The sequence below is a fragment of the Manis javanica genome, chromosome 12 (assembly GCF_040802235.1).
Source record: "Manis javanica isolate MJ-LG chromosome 12, MJ_LKY, whole genome shotgun sequence".
Taxonomy (NCBI): Eukaryota; Metazoa; Chordata; class Mammalia; order Pholidota; family Manidae; genus Manis; species Manis javanica.
The window spans coordinates 20,138,121-20,165,630 of NC_133167.1; the positions used below are offsets into that span (position 1 = coordinate 20,138,121).

Below are 27,510 nucleotides of genomic sequence, written 5' to 3' on the forward strand. Positions count from 1 at the left end.
AGAATTTAGCAAAGTTTAATATTGTAAGTTGGACATAAGCTGCATCCTGAAGAAGACTGATAGGGTAATTGGATTTCCATGAAGAAGAATGGGGAGCTTTTCAAGGGAAGGAAGAGAATGAACCAAATGCATGGGGGTGGGCATGTAAGATGAATGGTGTTATTTTGCCTCAGAGAACCTTCCCTGAACCTCTATACTAGATTAGTTTTCACCCCACACCATCCGTCCTTCATTATTATAATTTTCTATATATGTATTTATTTGGTGTTTGGGTCCTGATCTCTCCTTCATGAGGCCTGTGCCTAAGCCTGTCTTTCCCACCAAGTAACAGCAGTGCCCAGACACTCAACAGAGAAATAAATGTCCCCTCCCAGTTCCATTACATTCTACTGAGAAATGAGTTTGAATGGGCAATATAAGACCAAGAGATCCATAGTCTCAAATACCAGGGTGACAGTATAAGAATGTCTTAATTGAGAAGTAGTAAAGAATGTCACATGGTAATAGGATTATGGTATGCTGTGTATATTATTCAGATAGGGTGAGAAGCTAGATCAGGGTAAGGAAGGCAGGAGCAAGAAAAAGAATTACACAGCTATTGAAATTATAAAAAATGATGGACACTCTTCACTAATACAATTTGAGAAATAGAAATGGAGAAGAATGAATGTCTTAAAGATGTTGGGAAGAGGGAGTCAGTGGGATATGGTGGAGATGGGATTTGGGGGACAAAGGAACAGATGAAAATGAAAGCACTCTCCTGACTTATGTAGAAATCTGAGAGACAGTAACTGTAACATCAATGGCCCCTTTGATATGATATTGTCTTTTAATTCTTATAAAAACCCCAAGAGATTCATTATTGTGATTTCCGTTTTACAGATGAGAAAATCAACATGATTAGAGAGGCAGACCCATGGTCAAGGTCCTTGGGTGGGGGTACTTGATTCAAGCCCTAGTTTGAACCTGAGAAGTCATTTACCTTCTCTGAGTCTGTTTCTTTACCTGTAAAATAGGGATAATCAAAGTACCTTCATCATAGCATTTTGGGGGGAGCTAAATAAGATAATATGTGATAAGGCAGCATATAAGAGAATTTATGATAACACAGAGAAGGATGCCTATAGTCTACAGATGCATGTAAGTGCTCAATAAAAAGTCACTATTATTAGTCACATTTTTCCTTTTGATAAATTTCTATTCCCTTTCTTAGAAGATGGAACATGAAAATCATGAAACCATAAGCAAGAAAATATTCTACAGTTTATAAGGAACTTATTTGAGCATAATTAGGGCTTGGAAAAAACAAAAACAAAAACAAAAAACCCCAAAACTTAACTTGAGCCAAGCTAGGAAGAATCCAGCCAAACTTGACTAAGATTGAACAGCTAGTAAGTATAAAATCTAATGACATGAACCTAGGTCTTTGGTGTATTCATTATACATATCATGTTGATTCTGGAGAAAAAAAATTAAAGGCACAGGGATAGAACTGTGAAAATCCTAGTTGTTTACCCTAAAGATACCGCTTGTTTATTGCAGTCCATGCCTTAAGACTCACTGATCTGTTGTTTGAGGAAAAAAGAAATCAGTGTTTTTTACCTTAGTTCTATGGATCTAAATGATCCTAAGATCTGGGAAAGCATTTACATTATTCTTTGGTTTCTATACTTATGTACTAGATTATATATGTGAAATCACACCAGGAGAAACCCACTGAATAAAAATCTTCTTAATGCTAAATTAGTCCTGAAATCTTTAGCATCACCACTGGTAACAGAAATTATTGCTCTTCGTGAGTCTGCACTTTAAAACTGAAGGCCATAAAGATGTTACATCAACTGTTTATAGTTGAGAAGCCAAGTACATTTTAATAGAGCCAGCATTTGAAAGAATTCTACTCACTCTAGTAGGCCCCAGAGAGCAATTGCACAGGAGAGGTAAATTGATGAGAAAATGTTTTCTAAGAGCAGAAATATTCAGACTTTTTGGCCCACACACTAATTTGTGAAAGGTGGCCCTTATTTTACTCTCATACCCTTGATAGTATTTGTTCCGATTTCTTGAATATAGGGATTCTTAATAGTTGTGGAGTAGTACCAGTCACATTTTTCCTCCTGATATATTTCTATTCCCTTTCTTAGAAGATAGAACATGAAGATCAAGAAACCATAAGCAAGAAAATGTTCTATAGTTTATAAGAAACTTATTTGAGCATAATTAGGGCTTGGAAAAAAACCCAAAAATAACAAAAATAACAACAAAACTAAACTTGAGCCAAGCTAGGAAGAATCCAGCCAAACTAGAGTAGGTGTTAATTCACCTCAGGTAATATTCCTATTATGCCTCTGGGTTCCTTATTTATACAGTGGAGGTCTGAAGTTTTGGTACTTTGAGTTTTGAGTTTTGATTCTCTGAGTATTCAGGCCAAGATTTGATCCTTTTCTTTTTAAATTTGTCCAAATTCCTCAGCTCTTTCAATGTGCATGGCTCTGAGCAGATGTTCAATAAATATTTATTGGGTGGATGGATACATGAATGCTTTATGGGATGACTAAAACAGTGTGTCTTTGAAGTTTCCCCCCAATACCAGCTCCCTGTTTGCTACTAAAACTCATTGGAGGAGCTACTGTGTCACATCAACAGCATTACTAATGATAAATCAGCATCACAACTAGGAATTAACAAGCTTTTTCCCAAGAACAGGTGTTGCCATTTTCATTTTCTTTTCCTTAATGAAATAAATTTCACCTCCTCCCATTTATTAAAAAGCCTAGTTTGGTTTGATGACAAATAACCCCAAATTCAGCCTCTGACAGTTTCATTTTCAAATCTCCCAGTCAAGTGATGATAAATGAATCTAATCCGGCTCAGTTCTAGCTTTTGAAATCTAATGGTTTTTCATGATGTTAGACTAACCCAATTGCAATAACTAAAGAAAAATAATTCAGGAAATGGGTTTGTTATAGGTGTTCAATAGATCTATTGCTAAGCCCTTTTTACCTTCCTTTTCTCCTAAACTGGCCATTTCATAATGTGGGGACTGGGTCTGCCACCTCCCAGGTCATCCAAAGAAGGAAAGTGGTAGCTGTCCTTTCTCATCACTGTCTCTTCTTTCGGTCACCAAGTCCTGTCAATTCTTCCTTTCGCACGTCTCTTGGGGCTCTTCTCTGTCTCCATTTCCACTGCCACTGCCCTAATCAAGATCTTCATCCTGTCTTTCTGCTCTAACTACAGTAGCCTGATCTAGCCCACTTCACTCCATCATTTATACTGAAGCCAGTTACTTTCCTAAACACAAATCTATTCACTCCATTTCCATGCTTAATGTCTTTCTGACCTAGTATTCCTTTTGGAATAAAATTCCAACTCTGTCCACACGGCACCCCAGGTTAATTTTCTAAGACCTTTTATGATCATGCCCTGGCTTAACTCTCCAGCACTTCTGACCATGAGCCCCTCCCCAGCACTCACAGCCATGTACTTGCTCACTCCAGCCACTTTCAATGAACTAAAGGAAATGCTGGCATACCGATACAAGTAGAGTCCAGAACATTCAGTCATGTAAAATTCAGGAGGCTGTTTTGCAAGGGTAATAAAATGACCTGGTGAGCCAACCGCTTTATATCTGAATTCAAGTCATTGCATTATCATGGGGGTTTTTTGTACTTCAGGCTCTTCAAGGGCTTTCTTACATTTATGCCTTTGCATACATTATTCTCTCCCTTCCCTGTCATTCTCTCAGCTAACTCCAAGTTGTCCTTCAAAACTTGTGGCAGGTACCACCTTCTCTAACCTCCACCTGCCCACATTACCTTCTGCCACCAAATTGTGTCAGGAGTCAAAATTCATACTTGAATAGCATACTCAGTGCATGACTGTAATGTCATGGCAAGCATCGTGCCAGTTTCTAATTGTTCGGACACACGCTCATCTCTTTTATCTCCTCATATGCCTTACACATACATCATGTGTACATGCATGAGCTTGTATGCTAGTTAAGGGTAAGAATTTTATCTTTTATATCTAGATTTGCTCATAATGTGCAGCCCAGTGAGAAGCACAGAGAATAAATATGTGATCTGAATGGAAGCTAAATATCTGTGTTGGAACCATTTGAATAAATGTTTGTTAGTTCATGCTTTCCAGTCTGTTAGGAATACCCTATGCCAATTTGGCCATTCCTGATCATTAGGTTCCTCTTGGTAGGTAGTTCTAATAATTACCTGATAATCTGAGATAAGTGAACTCCATGGGTTTCCTCCCCCACAATCTTGCTGGCAAACTGGTATATCTGCAGTGAAAACAAATCTCACAGTTTGCCATTCATAAAACCATTTATTGGCAAGCATGAACAAAAGAGATCACACGAACCTGTTCATGAAACTCGATGAAGTCTCAGCCCTTTGTCCTTGCAGACACTCTAATAAAAACCTTGTTGGGAGGGTGCATTAGAGACATGTGCTGCAGTATGGTTAGCATCAGTGGGGCTTAGCCAAGAATCACCTGGCCAGTAGAACACAGGGCCGAATGGGACCCCTAGACTACACGTGGACTCTGGAAGGCATTAGGATCCTGGGTGTGCTGATAGCTACATCTTGTTCATGCAAAAGTGGAGGTACATTTACAGTATTTTTAGCCAAGCTACAATAACTTGAACACCATTAATTTCACTGATGAAAACTTAACTTTTCACATCCCTTATCCTTCCCAACACATCCAGTACTGACTGAAGTGAAGGTAGGAGAAGCATCCTGCCTCAGGTCTCCCTGGTGTTTCTCACTTAGATTTAAGCATCCTTGGACTGTGTAGCCCTGATTTGGGAACATCAGAAGTTAACTAACAGCCTCTGGGTTTTAGATTAGAATTAACTTCAAAATTTAATGGATAAATTGGTAGGTTAAAATTACTGAACACACTTAACCTACTGTATTCTGATGTGTTTTAAAAATAAAGTATTGACTATATATATATATATATATATATATATATAACATCAATTAACTCTTAGATCCTTTGGCCGGTCACAGTGGTTTTTGCCAGCCACCTTCTGTAGATGGTGTACAATAAGTGCTGCTGGCACCAATGGATTCTGGCCAGAAGGACTGGCTAGCTGAGCATATGTTCTTCTGTCATAGCCTAAAATAGTTCCTATTCCTTACTCCCTCCATGTCCACCTTCAGCTGTGATTGCTCTCTCATTGTCCTATCTTCAATCCAGGGCTCCTGACTTCTTCCACCACCATTCTTACCTTTTATGTTTTATATTAAAATTATTCAATGTCCACACTTATATTTGGAGTCTGTCAGTTACATACTATTACTTGATTCTTCAAGTCCCATATGCTTAGTTGTGCAAGCCGATTGATGCTTTGTTAAACCTTTTGGTCCTTCATCCTCCCTTTGTCTCCCCCCTCCCTGCAGTGACTCTAGTGCACTGTTACTTACACTATAAAGTGCTAAGATGCCTATAGACTGAATGAGTGACATGTCAAATTATAGAAGGGAGAACCTTATCCTTGTATACTTAATGCTAGAATGAAGGAGAAAATTGTTACATATAAAAAAAGTAATGATGTAGGCCAGGTCTTGTTGAAGTAAGTCCTACTGTAAAAGCCATCTAAGTATGGGGAATTAACATTTACTGTGACCATTGACATAGTCCTGGGTCTATGGCAAACTTTTAACATACAATGTCTCATTTGATCTTCACAGTATCACTCAGATGTAGGTGTTGTCTCCTTTTTGTCCCTGAAAAAAAGAGGAAGTAAAATCAATTGACTAAAGTCATACAGCAGTGACACTAGAGCCAGGCTTTTAGTCCAGGCCCCATCTAACGTCATACAAATCCTCATTATGACTTATTGCCAAACATATAAAGAAATCTTGATCTGGTTCACTTAATTTCAGCTAATATACAGCAGTGAAAATCTCGCCCGTCTCAAGTACAGGGAGCTCATTGTGACTGAGACTTGAATGTTATAGCATGAGCTTCTTTCACAGCCTCCAGACACTGTATCATTCACTTTCACTCATTTGTTTGTTCATCCAATGATATTTTTTGAGCTTCTACTTGAACCATTTTATGACGGATCTATATATGGCATGACATACATATAAAATCTTGCCAGTAAAGCAAAGTTTTTTTTTATATCGAGGACATACAATAAAATGCACAAATCTTAGTGTATACTTGATGAATTTTGACATGCATACACTCATGTAACCATCACCCAGATCAAGACATCAAACATTGTCACTAATGTTTCCCCCTTCACATATTTCACCCATACTCCAACCTTTCCCCTTTTCCTCTACGGCAACCACCAGTCTGTTCTCTGTGTCTATGAATCTATTGCCAGTAAGGCAAACCGACCTTCCTGCTGAGTTGTGGCTATCAATAGGCTCCTGGGGTCAAATGAGCACATTGATCTTTATGCAGTTGGGATATAGTTATGAGAAGCTTCTGGCCAAGCTCCCTCTTTTGAGGGTTAAGGATTTTAATTCAGTCTTGGTAATTGAAAAGATTTAATCTTACAGCCATTTCAGGTCAGTAGAAAGCTGTCTTTGACCTTAGCATTTGTAGCTTCTCCAATTTTCCACCTTTAGTTTTAAAGAGTTGCAGGAAGACATATGCAACCATTTTTTAAATTTTGAAAAATAAGACAATAAAATCTTATGACTCATATTGCTGTTTGATTAATAAAGGGTCAGTGTACTCTTTTGGTGTCTAAAATAATGCTGTCTATAAACATAAGTGGTGATGTACATATAAATTACATATTGATATCTTGGGTGCATGTAGAAAATATTCTTATATTAAGAATATAATATCTAATATAACTCTTACAGTAAAAAAAGATAAAAGGTGGAAAGAGAAACCCATAATGATAAATATAAAAATAAGAAAGACCAAGCCATCCTCAAGATATTTCCATTTAGCAATAATGGTTTAAGGGGAAAACAATCTCAGCCGTTAAAGCCAAGGTATGCAGCCTGGCATACCACATACTTCTGTACTGGATTGAACACCCATTATAAGCCACTTGACTTGTCGTGTGAACTACTCTGCCTCAGTATACCCATCTGAACTATGGGTTTCAACCTTATCATCCCCAAGAAAGCACCATGATGGCAGAGTGTATAGGACTTCGAGTTAGCACAATCCAGGAAAACAGTGTAAAGAAGTGTACACATACCCAAAAGACAACTGTCTGTGGTTGAGTTTTTCCTCTGTTCTTACAAATTCCTTCTAGTGGCCAGTGTAAAGGGACTCTGACATACAATCTTTTAAGATGCTCAAAGACAATTAGTGTTTTCAGACCATGGGACACTCCCAGCCTTCCTCCCTGGGTCCTGTGATGCATCCTAACCCTCTCTGACACTTTGGTATTAAACCCTGGTGACTGCACTGGTCTTCTGAAGTCCTACTCAGGGACAGCCTCATTTCTCTATCACCCTTTCACATTCCACTCTCCATTGCCACAGACACCTGTTCTCTGTGAGGTGACTCCACATGTTAATGATTAACAGGTGCTAATTCCTGTGGATATGTCAGATATCCAATGTCTCACACATCTCAGGTAACTATCCTGGTTTAAAAGCACATATCTCTAGAGAGCCATTACCATATGGAAATGCCTGTCATATTGCCAAGTTAGGGAAGAAGATTTAATTAGAGGCAGAGGGAGACGTCCATACTCCCAACAACTTTCAGATAACACAATATGAACAGAATGATAGGGAGGAAAGAATATGGGATTTGAAATCACAACTCCTAGTTTGAAGTTCCAACTTTGATTACTGACAAATGTCACTGAGCTTTTATTATCAAATCCATAAGGGGAAATGATGCTTGCTTCCCAAGGTCATGTGAATGAGGCTTCAAAGTGAAATTACTTGTGAAAGTACTTTTAAAGCTAAAGAGCATTAAAACACCTTATAGTTACATATGTTATTATTTTAGTAACTGAAAAAGCCCCTTGAGCCAACTCTTCAAGGAGCTCTGACAGGTTATATGTATTCCAAGAACTTTATTTTAGGAGGACTGGCAGCTAGCAAGGGGCTTGTGTGTGGAATGAACTCAGATGTTTGTGTATCAGCCTCTTCAACTGCCTCTTCAAAGATCTTCTTTCTCCTCAGTTCCACCTCAAGCTAGAAGCAATGAGGAGAAAGAGGTCAGGTACTTGAAAGGAAATACTGACTTCCCGGAGCCTATGTATCTGTGTGCACTGTGGTACAGATATAAAAATCCTAATACAAAATATAAACAAAACACATTTCATTTTAGTAGATGAGAGAGACATCCTGTTGTTGGAAGTTAGTAGAGGGTGGGGGCTGGTAGGAATCTATGCAATGCTAAGGTTTGGACTTTATCCTGAAGGCGGGAGGCTGCTCAGAAAAAGGGCATTAAATGTTTTTAGGCATGGTATGTATCTGCCTGTGGACTTGTAAAGAGGGACTCACATTTTTTTGTGAGGCTACACAATTTGTGTAACACTTTTTCGAAGGACAATTTCAATTGTCTTGTAGCAAAAGAAGTACCTATACCTTTTCTTGTATTGTTTTTTGTGTTAGAACTTCTACTTTTGTACTAAAACCTAATACTTTTGTATTAGGTCTTCTGCTTATTTCATAGGGAAGAAAACTCCATTCTGAATCTCTTCTTCCTGAACACCCATCTGTTCCTTGTCTCAGTTTACCCTCTTGTTTTCTCTTGAACTTTCCTAAAGACATATGTATCGTGTGCATATGTGTGTTTGTATATAAACACACAAATATATATAAAATAGTACATATAGTAAAATAAATATATAACTGAACTGTGTACTTCTAAATATTAGCTCTATGATGAATTACAATGTAAGTAGTGTGTGTCAGAGCACCCCAATATTTAAAAGTAATTCATATTTATTTGAGGGACACTAAATAAAAATCCCCCTCACTCATTTTTGTTTTTTTCAAGAAGTTAAGGTAGGTAGACTAAAGAGAGCCAATTAAGATAAATTTTAACTTGAGCTTTTGAATACAAATATGTATGACATAAAATTTAGATGGGGTGATTGAGTTTCCTTTTCCTGGCCAGAAATTGACACTTTAAAACCAGGCTTAGTGCAGGAAGCAAAAATTTATGATAAACCAAACAATTCTCAATTTTGATTAACTTATTCTCAATTCTCAATTCTCAATCAGCTGGTAGGGGAATAGCCCAGCACTGGTTCAGAAAAGATAAAAAATAATAAAGTTCGGAGGGGGAAGGAAAGAAAGGCTTGACTTACAACTCCTTTGAAGGGTTGTCTGATACCTCTTGTGTGGTCTGTATGAGACCCCAGTTATGGCAGCGAGCAGGAGAATGGAGCACTGAGTGGAATATGGCCCTTGAGATGCAGTTTTGACTTCCCAACAGAGCATCCCACCGATAGGAAGGAGTGGGTATACTTACGGCCACTGACTGGGCTCCCTTCAGGGTATCATTTATGCCTGCCGTGTTTTTCTTTTCTAATTTATGAAGTGTAAATAAGTACTGTTTCTCTTTTAAATAGCCTAGAGCAGTTGTTTTTTAGATTTATAAACAGATGTCTTTAAGGCATTTTGGAACTTAATTAGGAATTTGTCTTAGTTCTATGATAAAAATCCTTGTAAACTTCTGAATCTCAGTTGCATCCTACAAGAGAGGGTATCCACTCTCTATATTTTTTAAGGAATTAAAAGAAACACCACTAGAGGTTATAAATAACAGACCTCATTTTTCTGTAAACAAGCAGGGAAAATGATGTGGGACTGAAGATATAAAACAGGCCTTCCTAATACATGCAGGATACTCTGAATGGCTATATATAACAGGAAAGAAAATTTCACCTAGCACAGTTGTTACAAGAACTAGAAACAATTTATGTCATGTAAAGGAATACATAGTAGGAATACAATAAGTTGTGGTCATCTATTTATCCATTGGGGCATCCAGCCCCAACCAATACTCTGAATGGCTATATATAACAGGAAAGAAAAGCTCACCTAGCACAGTTGCTATAATAACTAGAAACAGTTTATGTCACATAAAGGAAAACATACTAGGAATGTGGTAAGTTATGGTTATCCATTTATCCATTGGGGCATCCAGCCCCAACCATTGTTTTTGTTTTAATCCTATTGGTATATCTAACTTTAATTTCTTTCCATCTTTCTGTATTGCACCTGGTTTCATCAGCCTTTTTAAATGTGGAAGCCACTTGCCTGGCATTTAAAGTTTCTGTTAATTTTTCTAAATATTTTTCAGAGAAGTTGTTGAAGAGAAAAATTTTAAATAGTCTGGTTCTTATGGGAAATTGGTACATGTCTTGTTGCAATAAGCAAAAGCTAGTAACTCATTTTGTTGGCTTGAATGATACAAGACAGAAGCAACAGTGTGATCAGAAAAAGACAAAATTAAATTGGAAGAAATTAATGGGATTTACCCTGACTTAACTCTCCATTAAGCATTGTAAGCATTCAGTGGAGTTAGACCAATTTTGATATTTGAAAATTGGAGATCAGTTCGAGCTTTCAGATACCTACCATGTTTCATTTCTATTCTTTACCAGTATTCTCCAGGATTGTCCATGAGAATTTAATATTGACTATTTAGTAAGGTTCTCTCATTTACACTTTGTTGTCTTAGAGACAGAAAGAAAGTGCTGTGATTTTCACGTCCTAGTCCTTCAGTTTCACACCATTGGCCATACTTTTTTTTTTAAAAGAAGCCCACCGCTATATGTACCGGAAAATTTTCTTGTGTATTACAACACAGATTTATGCTTCTTTCATCCTTTTGAGACACTGAACTGGGAAGAGAGGGTGGTGTGAGGAATGCAGTTTTAGTATCTATTATCTCTGAAGACAAAGCACTTGAAGTCTTTTCACATCCTTCAGTTTTGTTTTTCTTCTTATCATTTGGCTAAGAGAACAAAAGCCTCTGCTTGACTGAGACACAAAAGGGGCTGCCATGAAGTCCACTAAATATGCATAAAAAGGGACAAGAAGAAAGAAAGAAAAGACATGCTACTCACCTAGTTATGTGCTGACTCACATCTGAGTTTATTTTTATTTTTATTATTGGACTTATGGGAAGGACTTAATTTCACTGTTGACCCAGGAAAGTCTAATCCTGGAAGGGCAGCTCCAAAAGAGGAAAAGAGGGGGAATTGCCTGGAGATTATTGCATCAATTAGATATAATTCTCAGGTATTAATGGCACAAAACAAAGATGGGGTGACCAAGTTTTCTCCTGTCTCTCATTAGTCTCCCTAGGAGTAAGGAGTAATAGTTCTCTTGGCTCCCAACAGCAGTTCCATGCTATGTACATAAAAGGTATTCAATGTCCATTAGTGCAATGATTGACTGAATGAGTAATGATACTGCATTGCTGATACAGACACACATATTGCAACAATACCTACCCAAGAAGGGACAGCAAATGACAAACTTACCAGCAAGATGGCCTAAGTAAGGACTGTTAGAATTAAAAGGGATTTGAAGGCAACATTGCCCACAATTTAAAAGAGTAACAGGAATTCTATGATAGCATCCATGTGGTAAAGTCAGAAGAGTGTATTAGATTAATATTCTCTCAAACAGTCAAGGTGGACAGAGGCTAAGCGCACTGCTCTGTGATCTTGTGTCACTCTTGCCTGCACAATCACGGAGCCTGCTGGTCCAACTGTGGGGATGACAGCTGTAGGAGTCTGGGGGAATGAAAGGGCATCACTTCACTTGTTTATTGTTTTAAAAATCTGAAGAAACTGCAGAATGAAACTGACTCACTAATAAAGCTGTAACACTTACCATTAATTGTGAGAATATTTTTAAAGAGCTGCCAGCTGGCTAATGACTAAACTGTTTTTAAAATGTGAGGAGAGAAATCCTGGGAATTCACATTAGGTGTGAGCAAACGTTTCCTTTAGCAAATTAAAAAAAAAAAAAGAAAAGTTAAGAAAACTGCCCAAGCAGCTCACTTGATATAGTTTTTATTAATCAGTTATGTCTTTCTGACCTGCTGAAATTAACTGAATATCTGCTACTAGGAAAGTCAATGATTGCCACTTCATTGTGATCTCACAAGGCTCAGAATGAAGGTATGCCTTTAAATAAGTTGACGTATAACTTGATAGTAGATAAAAGATTAGACCCTGGGGTAGTTCCAAAAGCTAGTTGAGATAAGCAAATATGGAAAGTGAGAGCATGGCAATCAGCTTGAACAGAGAGATGACTTCTAGAAGCCGAAAAACAATTTTAAAACATACTTAATAATTCAGAAGCCATGCAAGTAAATGGTACATATTTGCCAACAACAAGAAGTTTGGAGGATTATGAGAAACTCTTGAAGGACTTAATTAAGCTCAGTAATGGAGTAAACACAATAGCAGATGAGGCCCAATGGAGAGAAGATGGAGGTAATATATAATGACCAGTTTGGAGTTGTGCGTTTAATGAGTTCTGAATTAGCCATGCCTCTCAGGAGGAGAGATTCCCAGCCAGTATCATAATAAACGGGTCAAGGAGGACACTGGGTAAAGAAATCCTAGGTCAATGAATTGCTTAAAATATTGTACAAAATACATGGAATTTATCAACTGAAGAGCATTGTTATAAAGCTATTCTTTAGCTGGCTTATAGGTAAGACTACATTATAATGAGCTTTCTCTGGTACTTCAGTAACTAGAGCCTCCTAGCTAAAGTCTAATGTAATTCTAGTATACAGACCGTCCCTGATTTAAGATAGTTTGACCTACAATGTTTTGACTTTATAATGGTGTGAAAGAGATACACATTAAAAATAAACCACACCTGGAGTTTTGAATTTGGATCTTTTCCTGGAACTGGTGACATGTGGTCCTATCATATCTTATGAGGCTGGGCCGCATGAGGGTAAACAATTGATAAACTTAAAAACATTCCATACCCATACAGCCATTCTGTTTATCATTTTCAGTTAAGTATTCAATAAATGGCATGAGATATTCAATACTTTATTATAAAATAGGATTTGTGGTTCTTTTCTTCTTTTATTATGAACAGTACTGCCCTGAACCCTTATTTTATATGTCTCTTAGTATAACTATAGATGTTTTGTCCCAGTTTTATTGAGATATAATTGACATATAACAATGTATTTTTTCAGGTATACAACATAATGATTTGTGTACATACTGTGAAATGATTGCAACAATAAGTTTAGTTATCATCCACCATCTCACACATGGTTATAGTATTTTTTTTCTTGTGATGAGAACATTTAACATCTACTCCCTTAGCAACTTCCAAATATATAGTGCAGTATTGTTAACTATAGGCAACATGCTGTGCATGAAATCTCAGGACTAATGTGAATCTTATAAGTGGAAGTTTGGACCTTTGATTACAGGTTTTTAAGCTTTATATACAAGGTACTCTACTCTAGCATCCTTTTGCATCATGCTTTTTAGGCTGAGCGTTATGTTTTGCTCAACATTGTATTTTTTATGTTGATCTCTTGATTTATGCAGTTTTAATGTATTCATTTTGACTGTGTGTTCCATGCATAGGCGTATCATAATGTGTTTATCCATGGTCTTTTGATGAACATGTAGGTTCTTTTTTCAGTTTCTTTCCAATAGTATTGTGATGGATATCCTGTTATATCTCTGTGTGCATGTGTGTACACGTTTGTATTCCATATACTTGCAGCTATGCGTATTTTAAGCTTTGTTGAATGTGAACATATGCTTTCCACAGGGGTTTTACTAATTTATTTTTTCCACACCAAGCAATGATTTCCCACTGCTGTATGTCCTCTCCAACACTCAGTGTTGTCAGACTTTTGCCTGTCTGACAGGTGTAAAATGGAATCTCATGGTTTCAGTTTGTATTTTTCTGAAGTTTTTTCTTTTCAGAACAAAAGGAACTTTTTTTCTTAGAAAAAATAGAAATACTAATTGCTATGTTAGTATTTTTTTGACACTACACCTTAGGAAAATGCCACTGGGGAATTTTTCTCTGCTTTATTTTCCTAATGAGACAGTAGCTTTGATGAAAACTGGTTCTTCATAGAGGAAGTGAGAAGGCAAGTAATATGTTGTGGGTTATAAAGCAAGCCAAAGGTCATTTAAATTGTCTCTTTCTGATTGGCAGAGGTCTTGGTAAGAGTATCTCTGGTTTAGGAGAAAGTCAAGTCTGACAAGAAGATGAGGTTGCTTCCTGTCAGCAGGCCTGCCTGAAAGAAAAGGTTGTGACATAAATTTTCCACTGGCAAGTTGTCACATGTGTCATTTGTAAACAGAATATGAATACCAAAGACCTAAATATTACACAAGATATTGAGGAGTGGGAGGATCCGGAACTAAACCCATTTCTTCCCATGTGAATAGACCAGCTGTTGGATTAGAGAAGTTACTAAGCTTCTGTCTATATGGGAACCTTTATTTCCTATACAATGATACCAGCAATATATTTCACTAGCCTTTATTTTACATTATAATATACAAAATCCTCTGTGATGATAACTGAGTCAGATTTCTGAATGCGAAAAATAATTGTTAGTAACATGCCTCCATAGGGGTAATTACTGAATTCTTTTTTCCATATCATTACTCTTAATGGGTTACTGAGATCACCTTTTAATTTCCAAATACAATTTTCATCTTATATTAAGTGCTTAATACTTCAATATAGCTTATCCCCTTTTACAGGAGATTCTGCTACTTGTAATAGTGGTGATGGATGGGTAGTCCCGATTTATGTTTCCTGTGTAAGTAAGGAAATGACTCAAGGTAGAGGGTCATGGTTGCATAATAAATCATTTTCAAAGCTAGGATGAGAAGCATGCTTTTTAACTCTTGTTCTGGTCCGGTACTTCATTCACTACAGTAATTCCAAAGATTTCTGCCAATATGTAGCTCCTGGCAACAGCTCCTAACTCAGCCCTGTCACCAGTAAGACAAAGATTTTGGATAGAAGTTGAAGGAGACAATTTTCCAACCAACTCCTGAACAACTTCACATTTTTCATTGTGTTGCTCAGTGTTCTGTATACCATACTAAGATGATGGTGCCCCAACTTGGCAGTGACCCCTTTACGAAGTAGTGACAGGAAAATAGCACCTCATTTTCTCCCTAGCCCTTGCCTCCTACTAGCAAACACCTCAGTATGGGTCACTGAGCTCCCCATTAAGGGATAGTGAGTCACTGTCACTGTTGCTCCTGTTCTGGGTGGGAGCAACTAGGACACACTGAAGTGTGGATCTTGGTGCCTGAGAGGTATGATTTCTTTGTGTACAGGAAAAGCTCTACCTCTCCCAATACACTTACTTATTCAAATTTTATTTTGTGGACACCATGAACTGGGTAAATGATCATTTCTTTAGTTCCTTAGGACATTCAGATTCAGATTTGTAGCCAACCTCCAATAACACACATATCTTCGGCCCCTATTCTTATGCTGGCTTTATCCATTCCTATCCTTGTTTGCTCTCATTCTGATTTCCTCATTACCTCATTTTTTCCCATTATAGAGTGTGTACTTTTATAAGCCTCCTAAATCCTTCCGGAATGAAATTCCCTTCCCCAAGCAATGTCTTGGACAAGTTTTGCTGAAGGTCTCCCACAAATAGTGATATACAATTGTAATGGACTCCTACAGATAAATGCTGAGGTGCTTGCTGAATTACTGTATCTAAACTAAGTTAGAGGGATGGCAGTGTACAGGCAAATTTTAGTACATTAAGATTTGAAGCAAGATATTTCCTTATGTAAAAGTTCCCTCCTGGGGAGAAAAAGATTCCAGTTTTAGGTCCCTTTTCATTTGGGAATATGTGAGATCATGGGTTAAGGCATTGCTTCCTGAAGTGTGCCCCATGGAACATTCATTCCCAGGATATTATTGGGCACTACCTTAAAAAACAGGGACAAAGGGGAGAGAAGGAAGGAAGAGAAGGAAAGGAACGAACAGAAGTGCAAGAAAGGAAGGGAGGGAGGGAGGAGAGAAAGAAAGGAAACAATATTTTGTACTCATATGTATGGAATTAACCAAAGTTATTCAGGCTTTTTCCTGAGAAACTTCTCAGAGTCCTTAATATGCAAATATATTCTGGCTTTCCCAGAATAGGGGATAGAATTTAATATCCTAAACTCATTTGGCCCCAGAGTCTTGGTTGTGGAAATCCCGAGGCGGCCGCATTCCTCACTTCCCCAGTCCCCAGCCTTACCCTGGAGACCACAGTGATGAGACAGGAATTCACTCTTCCCTTGATACCCCGGGGGGTGAGGCGGTACGAGTTAACTACTCGATGCCGAGGGCGTGCCAGGCGGTTCTGTTCGGTGCGGCACTTCCCTCCCAGATCGGAGCAGGAGTGCTGGTGCTGGAGGACGCACTCCGCCCGGGGACCCTCTCCCTTTGCTAGGTGCTGACTCGTGTGGCTGGGTCTGTGCAGTGCGGGGTGGGGGCGGGGTGGGAGGGAGTGGAGGGCGGGTCTCCAGGGAGGGGGGCCAACGATGGGCTCCGCAGAGGGGCTCAACTTCCCGGTACCAGGTCTTTTTGATGATGTTAATCAAACCAGGAATACCAGCTTCATATGAACCCTACCCTGAACCCTACCCAGAACCCACGTAGGGCATTTCCTGGTTAGCCACGTCTGAGGAGAATTAAGAGACTGGGTTTAATGGAAAGAATATCCTGCAGTGAAATGAGGATCTAGGGTTCATTTTTCTTTTAACTTTAATTTAGATTTAGGAAGAAATAAAACAGTTGTCAAGATTCTGTTCTCAAGTAGCCACAGCAAAGAGATTTTTAAAAATGCAGTTGAGAATCTTTGTGACTGAAAGACAAGATGCAGCAAAGCAGATGTTGGTTATTGTCAGGCTCACCTAGTAGGACAAACAGACCCGCTCACCCAAGATGAGCCATAGAACTCAACATTCCTTGCTAAGGGAGAATATTTTGAATAGTGTTAGTGAGATTCTTATTTTTAAACTTCTCCAGATTCAGTTCATATGGGAATTTATTATCTGGCATGTTTGTCGTTCTGCACTGTCTCCTAGCCTTAAATCAAACCATTTTGTTTATAGTTTAAATAAATCAGGCCTTAGCCTTTGGATCCCACCACCCAACAGGGTCTCCTTAACATTTAGAAAGGAGGGAGGCAAGTTCTGTTCTAGAAATTCCGTAAGGTGGGTTATGGAGCCCCTTGGGCTGATGATCAGTTCAAGTGTGCACCTCAGGATCAAAGCGGTAACATTCAGAGATAACAAGGTCCTGAGTCCAAATTGCCTCTTCCTCTTGTCAAAAAGTAATAATAGTAATAAGCCAAAGACATAAACAAGGCAGGAATCTTTCCCCTTCTCTTGCGCCTGCAGTGTCATAGCCAGAGTCCCAAATTATCTCCACAGGGATGCTTTTGGCACCCTTCAAACCCTATTGGTTGTGCTACTTGGAAGCAAGTCAGAGGGATGTGAGGGGTATGGGAAAGATCCCAGCAGGTAGGGCACCTTCTCAAATGACTCAAAATTTTTTCTTGTTCTTTGTGGCTCTAGCCATTAAACACATGTAGATGCCAACCATTTGAATAGAGGACCTCCTTACCCACAGCTTTAAGGATTAGGCATCTTGCCTCACTGCCAGAGGCAGTCTACCTTTTTGCCAATGTATTTGAACTTGGAAAAGCGCCTATACTATGAAGCAAGACTTGCCTGGGAAGAACTAGGAAGAATGTGTCATGGCTCACACCCACCGAGTGCAGTCACTGAAGCACTACACCTGTTGGTACAGGTACATATTATGAATTATAGGGAGAGAAACACATCATGCAGTACTCCTAACCATTTAATGGTTCAAGGCACAACAGAGATGGGAGACCAAGCTGCGCAGCAAAGCCCCAGCCACTGGGTGGTGAGTTAGGTGTTGCAAGGGCAGCCTGATGAGCAATGGTAACTCATGACTCTATGGGGCCTCTCCTCTTCAGTGTTCACAGAACCTTACACAAGCTTTATCTAATTAATCTTGTGCCCTGGGAGGTGGCAAGTCCCATTATCCTCAGTTTGATAGATGTGAATGTAGAGACAAAGAGGGGTTATCTTACCCTTGTTGATTAAGTGAGTCAACAGTAAACCAGAAGTGGTGCCTGCTTTTGAAATTCTTAGTCTGTTCATTCCAAGGTATACTGAAACTTAGCCAACAAAATGTTTTCACTGTTGTCATATATTGTGTAGTTCTTGATCCATCTTTGGCATAGTGTTTCTCATGTGACCTTGAGCAAATTGTTAGATCTTTGAGGTTACCTGCAAAATGGATATAACACTTGCCCTGACTATTATATAGGACTCTCATGGGGCTCACGAAAAGATTTTTAATTCCTCTAAAAACTCTGAAGTTTTTTTAAAACAATGCTTACCTATTTTCAAATATTCATTTATTAATATATAATATCTGATAATTCAAGAAAAGCAGTGGTTAGTGTATACATTTTATTTAATAAAAGTCTGATGAGCTTTGAAACTAACTATGCTTTCTCTTTCTCATACACACACACACACACACACACACACAAATAACCTAGTTATATTTTTTAAATATCTAAATAAAAAGTTTCTTTTTTAATGGAAGAATGAACCTTACTTAGCATCTTATTCAGTGCCAGACACACAGTATCTGCTCAATAAATATTTATTGAATAGATGATGCATGGATTCACTTTGTGGATAATAAATAGAGTGATTGATATGAATGTCATATATATTAGCCAGATTTTTGGAGAACTCAAGACCTAAAGAGCCTGTAGCAATAAATGTTACTGTTTTTATTGATCAGTGTCAATTTATCCATTTACTAAGGCACTGAAATACAAGACAATATTCTCCATTGTACTTGCAATTCACTGGACTTACTTGATCCATTGTTACCCACTAAAGTTACTCTAATATGGGATAAAACTTGAAAGTTTGTCCTACAGATAATAAGGATGTGTCTTAGGTATATTATATCCTCAATTATGCAGTCTTCCTGTGACCCACAGGGGTTCATTGATTGATTGATTAATATAGTTAATAATTGCTTTCAGTATGTCAGGCATTGTGCTAAGAACTATGCAGGGATTTTTCTTTCAAATAGGTTATTCTTTATCTAGTTTCACAGAAAATGAATTTTAATGAGCTAGTGTCTCTCTGTGAAGACTCAGAGGCATATCAGTATTTAACTCTAGGCTAAGGACTCTTTGGGCCACAGAGGTAAAAAAAAAAAGCCCTAATCCAAAGGGACTGGAGTCAGGAACAGCTAGTGGATTTGATTTTACCTGGTGAGGGGCAGGGGAGCAGGACATGTCCCCTTAGGGAGCAGCCCAGTCCTCCAGAGGGAGAGTTCATGTCAAAGAGGGCAGGGACATACACGCTCCTGACAAAATGTTATGTAATCATTTGAAAGGCCAGGTTTTATGCCATTTATAATTTTAATTCCATCTTTAAAAACGCAATTGAGAACGAGATTGAGAAAAATGCTCAAAAACTACAAGAAGAATAAAAAGATTAATAAATTATTAAAAATTTACCTCTGAGATTCATTTCCTTTTCTATATTTTCTTTATTCATATCTGGTTATTTGGTTATTCGTAGGTGATGTGTCTGGCTGTGCTTGTCTTACTTTGCATTCTTGCCCTGGTAACAAATCCTTGTCATGGTGTTTCACAAGGACACTTATTTAATGGATCAGAAGGCCTGATGCTCATTCTGCCATTGTGACCCTGTAACCAAGAAGTTAAGAAAAACTAATCCCCAAATAAATAACTATATTTTAAGAAGTCAGAATTTCCTTCCAAGTCTTATCGTTCTTCTCTTCACTGGGGTAAAGACCAAATTCTTTTCACCTGGAAATAGAAAAATGCCACCCAGGTTGGGTTCTGACCTGCTTTGAGAAAAACACAAAGGAACGCAGTGGAAGTTCTCCAATTCTGCCATTACTGTAATGTCTACAAATGTCACCAAGTTAGCCTCCAGCTACTTCCTCGGCCTAATGGTGGCAAATGGCAGTGACTTCATTACTGAAAAGACTGTGACATTTCTTTCTTTAAAAAAACAACCAATAGAAAATAGCACTTCTGTAGATGGTGCCAATGAGCAGCATTCTGCTGATTTTACTACAGAAGTGAAAAATCCTTCTCTAGTGGCGAAAAAAAGAGAATGAGTAAGAGAGGACCGTGAGAAAAATGTGCATTTATGGCTGTATCAATGAGTAAAGAGAAAGACGGGTGGGTGAGGGAAAGGGGGGTGGGTAGCAGGAGGAGGAGAAAAGAAGAATTAGAAATTGAGTCAAAAGAGGAGGTTGGTGATGGAAAGGCAAGAACAAAAGACTGAGTTACAGAGGAAAAGGGATATTAATGGATTTTAAGTAAATTAGATGAGATGAGGGAAGAGAAAGAGAAGGATGAGGAAAAAAGTGAAGAAGCGGGTGGGGAGATGGATGAATTAGGTGAAGGGAATAAAGAGGTACAAACTTCCAGTTATAAAATATATTAGTCACAGGGACGAAAGTACAGCATAGGGAGTGTAGTCAATAACGTTGTAATTTCTTTGCATGTTGACAGATGGTAACTGCACTTATCGTGGTGAGCATTTAGCAGTGTATATAATTGTCGAATCACTATATTGTACATCTGATTGTATTTCAACGATTTTTCATTTAAAAGAAAAAAATGAATAATGCAGGAGAGGGAGAGGGACAAATATAAGAATGGCTATCCTCCTGGGGGTCAGCAAACTACAGCCCATGGGCCAAATACAGTCTAGTGTCTTTTTGTTGTTTCTAAAGTTTTATTGGAATGCAACCAGGCCCATTGTTGAACACATGATCTATGGCTGCCTTCATACTATAATGTCAGAGTTGAGTCATTGTGATGGAGATAGCATGACCCACCACTTAAATTACTTAGTATCTGCCTCTTCTGAAAAAGTTTGCAATCTAATAAAATTGCTCGCACACTTTAGTGTGCATCACAAGTACCTGGAGGGCTTGTTTTAAAGATTGCTGAGCCCCATCCCCAGAGTTTCTGATTAAGTAATCTGGGGTGGGATCTCAAATTTTCACTTCCAGTAAGTTCCCAGGTGGTGTTGATGTTGTGGGTCCAGGAACCACATTCTGAGAGCCACCGCTCTAATCTTTACTTTATGTCACACTAATACTGTCCTGAATAAGGGCTTCTGTGCAGAAAGGGAAAGGAAAATCAAGCTTGAACCCCATTTTAGTTAAACATATGTGTAATATAGGTTATCACAATTCTTCATAAAGTATCTATTTTTTTTAATCTGGATCTTTTTATCTTTTAAAGAATGTCTGTTCCATTCTTTAAAAACTCAAACCTGAATTTGATTTAATTGAAAGCTTAGCTAATTGGTGGCTTGTCCCTAAAAATGTTTTGTAATTGGTTTGATTCAACTCCCTGAAGTAACATTGGGTTCTGTCATTGTTACTATTGGACTGTGTCAATAATGCTGACCAAATCCATTTTATAAAAAGACCCTCTCCCCACCCATGGATGACAGCTCCAATGACCTCCTGCCTCTCTCTGGAGTCCCTGAGAAACGAAACCACAAGTGCCTCAGGGTTTTGCTGACCTCCTCACTCCCAGAATATGGTGGAGTCTTCTGGCTCCAATTTCTTTGAGAAATCCTGAGTTCTTCAATAGCTTTCTCTTGGAGATGGGCATGAAGGGTGTCCTGGATAGGAGACTTTTGGGAATTATAATACCAAGGACTTTATCCTGCCTAAACACTCCATCTCCAAACCCAGAGATCTGTTTGTTTGCTTGTTTGTTTGTTTGTTTGTTTTTTACTTACAAGTGGTGCCACAGTTTGCATGATTAAGATCTTCCTTATGTACATCCTTAAGCCTGTGCTCTGGCTATGAACATGGGCAACCAATTATTAGCCTTAATTGCATGCTCTGTGATTGCTGCCTGGAAGTTCTGTGAAAGATAGTGCAACATTTCTCTTTTTCCTGCATCTTAGCATTTGAGAATATAAAGAGAAACTTAATTTTGGAACCTGAAAGTGCCAGCCAGAGACACCTTCAGAAAAGAATGAGTTCAACCCAGAATTAGAAGCTCTTTAAAACAGGTGAAGGTTTGATTGCACCATTGCTCTGAGTGGTTACTTCCTTGCACATAACCAAGGTGGCCATAAGATTGAAAAAAATTTTTTTTCCAACAAGAAGCTACAATAAAGTTTAACTCTATTTAATTCTGACTTTTTAGTTCTAGAGCATTTCCAGATTTTGTGAAAAGTTGGTAAGAAGGTATATTATCGATACTGACAAAAGATGAATGAAGTAAGTGTATGTCACGTGCCCAGTATAGTACATGGGATACAGTAAATGCTTCACACATCAGTTACTTAATGAGTCTATGGTTCTTGGTTAAAAGGTGATGGCAAATAAATAATGCAGCCAGTCCACGCTCTGCATGCCACGGTGTTACCGGAACTTGTGCATACCTAAACCAGTTTCTCATTTGCATGAACCCATTGTAACCAGTTAAATTCAGTTATCAAAAAACCTGAAGAAAGCATGAGCTGTCTGTACTTTGAACACTGTGGGAACTTCTTTTTAGAGAAATCCTGTCATGGATTTTACTATAAAGTAAACATTTCTACAGTAATCAGAGCAAAGAATGTTCTGGGTTTACATTCTTCCAAATTCCTAATATTTTGCATAACTGTGATCAATGCCAGAGAAACTGAAATTGGATGTTATATGCCATGTCCGTCCATGTCTTCTACCCATGACATCTTTTCCCATTTTTTCTTCTCTTCCTGTTGCAACTTGGCTTCTCCCGAGCTGCCGTTGTTTTCAGCACCACCCGGGTCAGCCACACTGTCACTTTGATAAGGGGTATAGAGCTGAAGGGTCAGTCATCTGTTTCTGTGGCTCTTCTCTCTGCCTTCCATTCAAGTGACGCACTGCATGTCTTTGAGACGGAATAGGAATAAGTCCATTTGCAGGTCCATGCCCTGAGTGATCCATGTAGCAGGGTGGATTGCCATTAATGGTGAAATTGCACTGCAGAATTGTAAAGATCTTGCTGTATGCAGTTCACTGTTGCAGAATTTTGTTATAGAAGGGTGATGTGAAAACCTAACAGGTGATTGATTGGACAGCTACTCTCTAGCTTGTTCAAGGAATTGCACTACAGTGAAAACATCAAAGGTTCACTGCAGTTTTCACTTGGGGTTGATACTAGGAGAGACACTGGTCTTTCTGGTGTTAGAAAGAGGAGCTATTTAGAAGGTAATAGTGAATAGTTTGGTGGACTTAAAATCTTTCCAATTTCTTCCAAATTTTCAAAACTTTAATTCATACCAGTATTATTTTAGATATTAGTTTCCCATGGCTGCTGTAACAAATTATGACAAACTCAGTGGCTTAAAAACAACATGAGTTTATTGGAAAGGGTTGTGGGGATGGACAAATGTGGAGGGGATTGAGAGATACAACTTTCAGTTATAATAAAAGTCAACTGAAATGTAAAGTACAGCATATGGAATATAGTCACTACTATTGTAATAACTTTGTATGGTGACAGATGGTAGCGACTTATGGTGGTGGTCATTTCATAAGGTATAATGTATATACATGTCCAGTCACTGTGTTATAAACCGAAAACCAACTGTATGTCAACTAAACATAAAAAAGTCTGCTTATTATTTTACAGTTCTGGAGGACATAAGTTTAAGATTTAGTACTAGTGTGTTAAAAATTAAGGTGTCAGTGGGCTTCTGGAGGCTCCAGGAGAATCTGCGTCCTCACCTTTCATAGTTCCTAGAGGTCAGCCTGCTTTCCTTGGCTCCTTCCTGCATCTTCAAAGTCAACAGTTTAGCATTTTCCAATCTCTCAGTTTTTTTTCCCTCTTTACTTTTCTTCTGGACACCTTTCCTATTCCCCCTTTCCTTTTATTTCTATTTTTCCTTTATGTAGATCTGAAATTAAGTTACATAGATCAAATTTCTATCATCCATTCTGTTGATATGTTAATGCACACTTAGCCATGTTGCTCTTACTATTTTTTTTTTCATTTTACTTTTCCTCTTTCTTTTTGTAAAGGTAACAGACCTGTACTAACATTCTTTTTACCAGATTCATAAAGAAGTTAAGGTTTTGCTTTTTAGTCTGTGAAATTACCCTGATAGTTTCTAAATTTGCCTTTATTGAAAGTTCATTGTCTCTGTATTCCCCAAAAGGGAGGAATCGAATGTTCTAACATTAAACCTAATTGTGAAAAGATTTGTTCTTCACAGCTTGCCTGTTGTCTTGACTTGGGTGTATACCACTGTCATATTTTATAAAGCAAATATTAAAGCAAAGTTTACGAAACCCTTTACTGTTACAATTCTTGTTTTCAGTGACCTTAATATTGGGGAAAATCTGAATACTCATTCACACCATTATTACTGGTTTTTAAATAGGAAAAAAATATTGCGTATATAAGATAATTAGTTTAGCTGGTATGTTAAATTTTGAGAACAAAAACCAAAAATATTTCCCAATATCTGGAAGATTGGCTTCATTTATAATGACTTTTATTACCCAAGGGAAAAAAATAGTTAAAATATAGTCACGTCAAAGTAAACCAAAATCATGTGAAATGTTTTCACCAAGGAGAAAAAAAATCCCTCCAGATTTTAAAATATACTTCTATTTATATATTTTAAAGATTATGACTAGTGTAGTCATACTGTTTCCTGATCTACCATTTTTAATAGCAGTATACTATAAACATTTTTTTTATTATTTGCCACTATTTTTATAGTCTGCATTGTGTTTGATCACACAAATACACTGTAGTTTATTTTAAAGCACTAGCAAACACTCTTGCAGCTATTTCCTTAGAAGAAATCCCAAGAATAGAAACCCCTGGGGCAACAGGTATTTTTCAGTCTTTTGGTATATAGGGGACCCAGACAATAATAATCCAGGAGGTCATTTCACAAAACAGTTACTGCACTTCTTCCTGTTCACATGCAAACATCGTAGTGATATAATCATTCTTTTTTTAAATTTCAGGTTACCTTGCACCTCGAAACCTTCCTAGTACTGGCTTCTTCCCGTTCCTGCAGACTCTGCTCTGTGACACAGACTCTAGATGCAAAGATACGCCCTATGGGCCACAAGATTTGCTCCGCAGGAAAGGAATCGATGATGCATTATTTAAAGACAGGTAGGGTCACTTCCCAAGCATATTCAGTTGTTTTGAGAGATAGGATCTTGTTTCTTTAAGAGATACCTGGGAAGTCATTCTTGATTAAATATACAACTTTATTTTCTATATCTATAAATGTGGTGGTCTAATATGAATGAATAAGGTGAGTACAAGCTGGAATTAGCATGTTTATGTGGCATTGAGCATAATGTACTTGGGATGAATTACCTGAACTTCGATTTTAAGCTGGGGGGCGGAGGCAGTCCCCCTTGATTTCCTGCAAATATTTTTTTTTATTCCACCTCAAATTATCAGTGACACTTTGTCCTAAGACTTGATCACAAGCATAAGATGTAGGGCAATGTCAGGGACATTATCTCCTGGAAGAATGACATATTTATAATATTCTGTGTGGTACTTCCAGCTATAACAGAAACCAGGAAATGAAGATAAAGAAATTAAGGGTCTAGAAATCAAAGTAATAAAGTTGAAAGTACACTTAATTGAACAACAACCACCACCTTTATGTGAGGTTAATGTGTGTCCTATTTAATGGTGTGAGAAGCAGCTAAAGAATAAAAATAGGGAATCTAGACCATTTAGTAACCTCAATTTTCTGTCCAGAGATTCTTTACCTAAGGAGACCCCCCAGGGGCCCACTTGTCTGTAGAACTGGAAAGACTATTATAATCTGAATGGACCATGAGATAATTCTGGTAGAGATGTCTCTGTTTTTTTTAAATGTCTTTCAAGAAGAGATTATGTTTATCTATAATCAGAAATATTTGGTTCCAAAAATTTAATTTAAATTCCTTGGCATGTAGCAGCATTTATCTCTTCACATCATCATGATTTTCATCAAATAAGATGGGTGATGCTTGAAGAGAGAGTAACTGCAACCTGTTTAGCATAAAATATAAGTGTGTCAAGAATTGCCATGGGATATGACTTTGACACATGTAATTGTGGGGTTGTTAATTCACACTGTTGTTTCAATAAGTTAATGAGACTTGGTGTTTCAAACATTCTGATGTTCATTCATTCATTTTTTAAATTTATATAAGAAACAACAACTGAGAAATATCTATGTGCCAGGCACCATTCTAGGCACTGGGATACAGAGGTGAATCAAACAAATTCTCTACCCTTTTGTTTCTTATATTGTAATGGAATATACAATGAGCAATCAAGTAAATAGCATAATTACTGACAGTAATAACTATGCTAGCCAGAAAATAAAGCAGGCTAAGAAGTAAAGGTTGAAAGGTGGGAATTTAATAGGGTGGCAAGAAAATGCCTCTGCTAGAAGGTGACTTTGGGGCAGGGCCAAAAGGACAGGGAGAAACCAGCAACCTCATGTGAACATCTAGAAGAGATATTTTCTGCCTGGAACACCTACTTCCTGATGTTCCAGGCAGAAAAACAGCAAATATTCATGAGGTGAGGACAAACATGACCATTTAGAGGAACAGAAAATCAGCTAATAGAGCTAGAACATAGTAAGGGATGATGCAAAGGGCAGGCGGCATGTTCAAAAGGAACACAGGAGGCAGAGCATGCAGGATCAAGGGTAGGAGAAGGGAAGGGACTTGGGTTTTATTTTTAGTATAATGAGAAATCATTGGAAAGTTTTAAGCAAAGAAATGACTGACATACTGTCTATGAAACTAGCATGTTCTAGGCATATACAAGCATTACTTCAACTAACTCTAGTTGTATATTTCTGCCAGGAGACCCAAAGCTAATTAGAGCCTATGCCCTGCTGTGTCATCAGTGGAGAAGGAAGGGGAAGTGCGGCACTCTTGGTCGTGCAGCTAGCTCACAGACGGGCTGGGTGTCCCTGTGTGACTGGTGAATTAGGCGTGATCTATGCCTGTGTTCTAGCACAGGAGGGAAAATATTAAACCGATCATGATGATAGTTGACGGTGCGATGAAGGGTGCCAGAAGGGTGCTGAAGGAAGACACCTTCCATTCTTAAAGTAGAAAGAGAGCACTCAGGTGGAGCAATCAGATGAGTCTCCATGAAGAGGTTGTTTATGAGCCAGAGATTTCATGAACCAAGCATTAGAGAATATGTGGAAAAAATTAATGTCCATTATTTACAAATTGGATTACAGCTGCCCCGAGGGCTCTCTACTCTATACTTTGTTTTCTCATGAAGAACTGAGGATCCCTGAGGGAAATAGTTAACGGATATAAGAAGTGTGTAAATATATCTTCCCCAAAGAATATTTTCTATGTAATATAATAGAGAAGAAATCTCATGGAGTTGTCTTGAGATGAATCATGGGGTTGGTTTTGGAACTAGGATTAAAATCCAAGTTTA

The 27,510-nt window shown here is 38.0% G+C and overlaps 1 protein-coding gene across 1 annotated transcript in view; it reads left to right on the forward strand.

The window, feature by feature from the left end:
* ABCA12 (ATP binding cassette subfamily A member 12) overlaps positions 1-27,510 on the forward strand; it is a 189,205-nt gene that overhangs the window by 63,581 nt on the left and 98,114 nt on the right. Inside the window, exon 4 of the mRNA XM_073218139.1 lies at positions 25,047-25,200. Coding sequence (XP_073074240.1) covers positions 25,047-25,200 — 154 coding nt within the window. The remainder of the gene's footprint in view (positions 1-25,046; positions 25,201-27,510) is intronic.